The 8,319-nt window shown below is 42.4% G+C and overlaps 1 protein-coding gene across 2 annotated transcripts in view; it reads right to left on the bottom strand.

Moving 5' to 3' along the window:
- Positions 1–424: 424 nt before the first annotated feature.
- The window catches only part of KDM5A (lysine demethylase 5A), a 49,112-nt gene continuing 41,217 nt past the window's right edge, over positions 425–8,319 (bottom strand). For both annotated transcript variants that reach the window (XM_054281885.1, XM_054281884.1), the window contains exons 25-28: positions 8,072–8,231; positions 7,358–7,578; positions 4,914–5,324; positions 425–3,407 (exon numbers count right to left, since the gene is read on the bottom strand). In XM_054281885.1, the coding sequence (XP_054137860.1) occupies positions 3,195–3,407; positions 4,914–5,324; positions 7,358–7,578; positions 8,072–8,231 (1,005 nt within the window). In that variant the 3' untranslated portion in view covers positions 425–3,194. The remainder of the gene's footprint in view (positions 3,408–4,913; positions 5,325–7,357; positions 7,579–8,071; positions 8,232–8,319) is intronic.

The following is an 8,319-nucleotide window of genomic DNA, read 5'->3' as shown; positions in this document are numbered from 1 at the left end:
GCTCCTCACAACAGCTCAGGTAATTTCTTTGACCTTTGTGTCAAGACACATGAAAAGAAATAACAGCAGCAGTGGCAAGCAGCCTTTGTAGACTACAGCATTAAGACATGCACCTTTCTAAATACATGAGATAATATTTTTGTGTACTGAGATTCTGTCCCCAAAGCATGAGAGAGTTTTCCCACAGCTGTACCAGACCTGTAAGAACATTTTTATCTTGGCTTTGGCTGGCTTCTCTGCATATGCTTTTATAAAAATTCAAACCCCTAGGATCTGGAGACAACACCACAACTGTAGCTTTGGGTTTTTCAACCACTAAACTACAGGTTTTTCCAAAAGTTAACATTTATTCATAAGTTCATACTATCAGCAATCCTTTGATAGGAATTACGCTCTTAAAAAACAAGCTTAAAACAATAAGATGTAAAGCTAATAATGGTCTTCAGTTTATGAACACCTTATCCAAAAGCAGACAAGACATGTGTGACCAGAGAAAAGTGTGGCAACCTCCTTCCAACAGTGGAAGGGAGGCTCTCCACGTGGCTACATGAAAAACAGCTACTAAAAACGTGACTTTTGCATATGATTTGCACATTTCTTTCTGTTGTTTGCTCTTTCTTTCCTGTGCTTGTTACAAGCAGAACGACCACAGTTGCATTGTAGAGCTGTTTGCTTCCATCTTGCTGTCACTAGTGCTTCTGTCAACACTCTCCACCACACCTTCTACACAGAGAAACAGGAACATGCAATGCAGGTTTACTCAAAGATCTCTTTTCCAGTTGATGGCAATTACATACAACGACTTCATTGCAACAGAGAATGCAGGAATGGATACCAGGATATGCTCAGTGGCTAACAGGAGATGCTAACCATATTTCCCCTGCTGTGTCACAAATTCTAGGAGTCAGGAAAGAATACAGAACACTGGGATTCTTTAAGAAATCTTGTACTAGTCTACTTCTGGAACGATTAAACATCTGTGACAGATCATTGATCCACTCCATATGGGGAAACATTTATGTAGTACCATCAGTTAAAGCTTGAAGGAAAAGTAACAACTGCTTCAATCAGTTTACCAAAACTAAGTGTACATTGAGAAGAAAACAAAAAAAAGTAATTGGAGGCAAAAGAGGGTATGTCTATCTAAAGCATAGACTCCTTCATAAATAAGTAAACAAATAATACTCTTAAATTTGCTAGGGTGCCCGTTCAGCCACATGCTTAACCACAGCTTGCTTTTGCTTTTAACATCACATTAAGTCTTTGGGGAGCAGGGATTAGAAGTCTGTGTCCAATTTGCACTCAAAGCTCCCAAGACTCTGGATCTTCTGTGCTCCATCTTATTTCTTTTCGTTTTGCACACTTCCCTCTTCCCAGGTAGCAGGCACACATAGAAGAAAACAAGAAAGTTCTGTCTACCTGAGCTGAGTTGGTTTTTTTTTTTTTTTTGGATGGATAATTCTGCCAAATAAATAAACTTCCAAACATCAGAGAACAAGAGAAGGGACACAGAACAGTCAAGACAGCACACCTTTGTTTTTGTCAATATTTCTTTAAATCCCAATCCAGCTCCTAGTAAGACTGGACACTACTTACAACACTCCTAGAACTGCAGAAGAATGGAAACAACAGGGAGCGAGTGGAGAGGGGGACAAGACAGCCCAGGGCTGACTTCAGACATTCACATACACAAGGCCAGCATCCACTGGAGTCATTAAGGCCCAGATGCCCCACTAACAGGAACAAACCCAAATACAAAGGTAGCACATGAAATGTATTTACCTATTTAAACACAGGCAGCTGGTCAAGCTAGAATGGGGAAGGTAACTGCTAATTCCTTGTACTACAAGGAAGGAATGGAGTAAAAAAACCCAAGCCCACGGGCAGGTTTTTGCTTTGTGAACCTCTGTCTGTGCTGCTGGTTAACAGTGGTAAGTATAAAAAAATCAAAGAAAAATAATCTATTTATAGAACAAGTCAGTAGTCTGAGACATTTAGAAAAAAGTAAAAACAAGTCCTTCTTTAAAAATGGATTTACTAAAACAACTGTCACCCAGGATGACCCCAAGCCCTCTGGTCCTCTGGCAGAGCCAGGGGCAACTTCCAACAGGAGCTGCTGCTGATTGTACACTGGTACACACCCAGCAAGGCCAGCAGGGAGGGGTCTGCACTGTCAACAGGATCTGCAGACTGCTTGCTGGTATCACAGGAGGCCATGCCTGTAGCCTGGTGATACTGGAAAGTTGTGAGTGAAACTTTTCACAGAAGCACGTGTCAGTGTAACCTCTGAGGTAAGTGGGCTGTCTTCTTTCCTTCCCATCCCTGGGTACACATCTCAGAAGCTGTGCCCTGGGTGCTGTACCTCCTTGCCAGCTCCACACAACTTCAATGTGCAGGAGTGCAAGACTCAAAGCAAAGCCTAGAACAGGAGAGAGCATCCCTGTGGAAAGGGAAGCACTCTGCTCTTCCCAAGTTCTGGTCTAGCTAGACATCATCAATGACTTCTGGCCCTCCTCAGGACAGGAAGATCAGTTGTTTCCCACTGAGGAAAAACAATTTGCCTAGTGGAGTAGAGTTGGGTTTCTTTTTTGGTAAACAGAACTTTTGCTGATTTTTGCCATTGTGAGCTCCTCTGCCCTTTAGCTACAATAGAGAAATTAAAAGAAATTCATCCACTTGCTCCCACCCTTATAGCGTAGTGTTAGCTGCCTGGATTCGGAGGCAATTTCATTCTCCCAAGACATTGCTCTACACACTGGGTTGGCATGGAGAGGTGAAAGAGAACTTGCAAAGTCACCTCCTCAGGATAACCAGGTAGGTTAAGAGCTCCAGCCTATGCCCACCAGCTCCAGGCCAGCTCCACTGCCAACACGGCCTTCCAACACCCTCAAGCGTCCAACAGCCTCGAGTCTGCTCAGTCCTGAGAGCAGCAGCCACACTCCAAGATGGAAACACTGAGGTCAGGAAGCACTGGCTGGAGCTCTCCTCAGGCAGGGTGTGCATAGCTCAGGGGGTGCCCCTGTGCCCTGGCAGGGCACTGCAGGGAGGAAGGCAGCAGCACCCAAGGGACCAGCTCTGCTGCACGTCTGTACATCCTTGAAGAGAAGCTCAGGAGCTACATGAGCCTCAAACCCCTCTCCTCCTGAAGGGTTCCAGTGGTCCATTCCCAACGAGTTCTGGCCATGGAGCAGCTGCTAACTCGTCTCCTTGAGATCTTCCATTGGTAGTTTGTAGCTCAGCAGGAAGGGAGGAGGTGAGGCGTGGGCAGGGCTGCTGGGCCCCTGCAGGGGTTTCTTTGCACAGTTTATACAGATGTAATCCTCATTCTCAGCCATCTCCGGGGACACCCCAACACACACCTGATGGAACCACTCATCACAGCCCCCGTCACACTGCACCCAGTCCACCTGCAAGAGAGCAGCACGCAACTTGTTACAAGGAAGGACACACAAACACAGTTTCTATCAAAAAACCTTCTGTTAGACCTAACAGAGCTACCAAGAATATAAAAGCTCTGGGGCAGAAATTAATGCCCCTGCAGAGCTTGTTTAAACAAGCTAGTTCAGTTTAATGGAAACTAACTCTTCCAACAAACCTTGCCTCTTCACTCTTCTACTCCTGAGGAAGGTGACTCAGCTCTCCTCAGATGTGCTAAAACACATTTAAAATGCTCAGGGATGGTTATCTCAGCTCAGGTGAGAGTCTCCAAACACACCCTCTTAGACTGCATTATCAAACAGCAGCTTTTGTAAATGTAAGTCCTAAGTGTCAGAACATTTAAGCTACAACACAAACTTCGAGCTGAACCTGCTATAGAACAATTTGGAAAAGACAAAAAATGAGTTACAATGTAGGAAGGAAAAAAGATCACTGATTTGATTCTGTAATTCTTTGAATAAAAGTACATGTTAATTGGAATCAGTGGGCAAAAACTCCAATTTGCAGGGTAAGAAACACAGATCCCTCCATTTTAATGGCATCCACTGGTACTGCTATAAGATTATTCCTACTGTAGTTCTGCTTTCCACTTACAGGGGAATGTAAAACTGTATCAGAAAAACAGTAGTGGCTGTGTCAGAAAACCAGTAGTGGCAACCTATTTAAAATGAAGAAACGTTATCATCATACAGATGTTACTCTGGTTTGTAGCCAACCACTCCTGAACAAATTTTCCAAAGTGATTAGTAATGGATATCAACAGCTGCAGTTTCAGTCATTACATTCCTGCATCTGCCATTTTTTGACAAGTATGGCATTGCCCTGTTGAAAGTAGAAAAGTACAGAAAAAACATTTTGAAAACATTTTTGATCATCAGTCTGTGTTAAAAGCTGACAATCATGACAGACAGTACCACAGAGAGGCAGATCAAGTTTCTTTTGTAATAATCCAATCAGGTCTAAAATAATTGATTATTTATCTCCAACAAGCAAAATGAACCACTGAAGTTCGTAGATCACTCAGCCTGCAACATCACTGTTCCCAGAGTGTATGCAATACAGAAAATCTATTTCATTTAGGAACATCACCCATCCCACTCCTGCTCAGGAACACAGTAAAGGTAGGAACATTTCTTTCTGAATCACAGAATTAATCCTTGGAATCAGCCAATGCATGTTGCACACAGTCAACAGAAAATCTCACAGCTTGAAGAAGTTAAACTTCCCAACCAAAACAGAGTACCTGTTCCCAGATTCTAGTTTTCCATCCTCTCTTTTGAAGTACCTAAGAGAATAAGGAAGTCCTACAGCTTCATCTGCTAAATCCCTGTACCTACCAAGTACTACTCAATCATCTCTCATTTCTAACCACACTACTTTGGTTTCTCATGCTGCTCAACTTAAATATTCCCTGGCACAGGGGTTCTGACTTAGCACACAATTGCCTGTGACACAACTAAGGGGCAACTACTCACTTTGTCCTTGCAGGGCCTTTGGCAGTTCTGAGCAGCACACACAGCATTCTCATCATCTGACTCCTCTGCTCCTGACCAGTCATACTTGGAAGGAATATCCAGAACCTTCTTCTCTCTCTTTTTCTCTGTGCTCTCCTTGGCCAGTTCTACCTTTGCCACAACTGCCTTCTCCCGCTTCTTCTTCCGCTCCTCTTCCTTGGCCAGTTTCTTTGCCAGCTTGTTCAGCTCCTTGGTCTTATCCATAGTGAGTTTTAGCTTCTTCTTCTTGGGTTTTTCCAGTTTTTTCAGCTCTTTAGACTTTTGCTTCATATCTCCAAAGAACTGCTCTGCTCTCTCCAGTTTTCGTTTCCGCTTCCTCTCAGAAGAGTCCCTCCCTCTCATTTTCAGTGGTTTTTCATCCATGCTGTCATCCTTCACAGAAAAAAAAAATATGTATTACTCAAAGACAAATTTGACAAATTTCCTGCAAACTTACCTCTACTTTTACTCTGATATGGCACGAAGAAATCTAGTCAACAACATACTGCTAGAAATTCTAAACAAAAAAAGCACTTAACTTCATTTTCACCATACTATAAAAAATTCTTAAGTGTTATCAACTGTGTCAAAGTATAATCAGCCAAAAATACCCAGTGGAAAAAGCAAACTATCAGCAAGGGTAAGAAGGCAAAATAAGCAATAATTACAGCTCCCTTCTCACATTGTTTTTAATAGAAGTTGAGAAGATTAATCATTTGCTAGATGCTTATTTTTCATCTGAGGTCAGTCTTGCCTGTAATTATTTTCGTGAGAAAGCAACTGCTGTTTTGGAGATTAAGAAAGAGTAATTGGTGAATTCTTAAAATGTATCATCAACTCAGGCAAGGAGAGAAAGCAACATCCATTATTTGAATGGCTTCCAAACTGGCAGACATTGTAAATATCCTGGTGTCATCAAGAGCTCTTAAATAACAGATTCACATCATAAATGGAGTTTAAAACTGGCCAGCTCTGTCCCTGCAGGTAGCACTCACAATGACAAGTCCCATTTATACCTGAAAGATTCACTTGTGCAGTCCTTTGTACAAATGGGGCTGACTGGATTTCAGTCAATGCAGCTATACACTTTAACCTTAATTATTAATAGATTAAGAACATAGTATAAACCAGTAAAGAGATTGTTTACTGTACACTACTTAATATAGCTACTCCACCCAAAACCAAATCCTCTGCAGATTATTTCACATTAGTCTACTTATTTTGTATGTAAACAGACATAGAATATATTCAATTCAAAATGAGCAGCTCTGGTCAAGCCAGTATTCATAAAGGTTAACCAGAAAAAGTTGTAATGCACACACACTCTACACTCCTCACTCCATTCCCCAGCAAAAAAAGCTTTGCTCAACTATTAATGTAACAGTCTGGCATATTATTTATAAATTGCTATTTGTTGTCATTAAAACTGATTTTCAATCAACTCCCTGCTAAAACCATTACACTGAAAGAACATTAAGGTTATGTAGTACTTGGGCTGAAAGGTGGTAAAGCAGCAGAACAGGGAGGCAGGGGCAGTTTTGTACTCCACACTTCTGACTGATGCAGTCTGGCAACACTTTAACTCCCTCACTGTGCATGGATGGCATGCAGAAAATGAGACACCTCATTGTTCATAGCATGCAACCTTCCATCTTGTATTGCTGAACAGCACCAAAAAGCCAAGAAAGAACCAGCATCTCATGTTCTTCCTGTACAGCTCAGTAACCCAACAAGCCATCATTAATCCAGATGGTCAAATTGACCCCTAACTGCAGCTGACAGATGATAAACAAGGGGTTCCACTCTGGCTCTTCAACCCAGCAGCCTGAGTTGAAGCTCCAAAAGAGGGTTCTCTTCATAGCAAAGTGATTCTGACTAGACCTCAGAATCAGCAGATAAACCTGCCTGATCCACTGGCAGCTGAGCAAAGTAATCAGGACATCTTCACAGTATATCAATAAAAAACTGCTATGTCCATGTTATTCTGAGGAAGAAAATGAAACTTATTGTCTGTATTATCAAAACATGTTTTCCCCAGTAACATACAAGTATGTTATATAAGGTAAGTGTAACTTCATCTTCCTAAATGTCTCTTGTAACTCATTTGCAGATTAGTTCTGTTTACAGGCATAATAAGAGGAGTGTTTCCTCCCTTAACCTGTTATCTTCTAAAATAAAGTTTGTATATGGAACTGCTTGAGAAAACTATTCTAAATATGGTTAACTGTGGAGGACAATGCTATGGCATGAGTGACCAAGAACTGATTTTCTGGATCACTTATTCTGTAGTTTTCTGTAATCTACTACTCTCCCCAGGTGAAATACAAACATGACAAGCTGAGCACTCAGCTATTCAAGATCACATTTATATAAATCCACCAACAAAATGTGGTGGGATTTCTGTTCCACACCAGAGAGTTCCCTACCTCCATGACATGAAGAAACCTGTCCTCAGAGGGCGGATGAGTGGCCTGTAAGATCCTCCAGATGTGCTGAGTTTCATCCAGAGACACCTCCAGCAGATCTCCCACCATCATCAGATCCTCCAGCTGAGCCTTTGCTCCAGGGGACAGCTCCAGCACGGGGGGCTCCAGGCTGCGAGGCACCAGCGGGCTCTTGCGGGGCTGCTTCCTTGGAGTGCCAGAACCTGCCAGAGCCAAGACACAGAGTCCTTAAGGCTGGAAACACCTCTAAGATTATTGAGTCTGTGCCAAGCCCACCATTAAACCATGTCCCCAAGTGCCACACCCACGTGGCTTTTGAACACTTGCAGGGACATGATTCCACCACTTACCCAGGCAGCCTGTTCCCATGCCTGAGCATCCTTTCAGTGAAGAAAATTTTCCTAATATCCAATCTAAACCTCCCCAGGCAAAGCCACATAAAGATGAGAGATCAAAACCAAAAGAAATTAGGTGTTTTCTGCAACATTTTAAGGTGGGAAACAGTAGCAACCAAAACACGTAGGCACAGGTTTATGCATCAAATATCAGAAAGCTAACTACAATGTAACTCTGCTGTACTTTCCTCCGGACAACATATCTTGTACAGCTAATATGGATAACAGAGCAGTTCCACTCCTCACTGACTCATCCCAGTTATCTACTTAGTTTTATCTCAATGTATACAAAAGCAAATACCTTGAGAGCAGCTTTTAGAAGCAGAGGAATAGGCGTGTTCAGCACAGAAGGAGGGAGCAGTCCACATGTGTGTCACCACCTCCTCTGATTTAATGGGGATTTCCTCATCACAAAACAAATTGGGCTCCAAGCTGCTGGAGGATTTCACACTGGCATTGTCCTGAAAAAGACACACAGAAAACATGCAACATCTGAACCCAGAAAATACCTACTTCAAAGTCAATTCTACTTGGACTGAGCAGTCTGCT

This window comes from Melozone crissalis, unplaced genomic scaffold (assembly GCF_028551555.1).
Source record: "Melozone crissalis strain CALT ecotype California unplaced genomic scaffold, PUWL_Pcris_2 ptg000033l_1, whole genome shotgun sequence".
NCBI classification, from domain to species: Eukaryota; Metazoa; Chordata; class Aves; order Passeriformes; family Passerellidae; genus Melozone; species Melozone crissalis.
The sequence above is the reverse complement of the archived record's forward strand: the minus strand, read 5'-3'. Positions and strand labels throughout refer to the sequence as shown.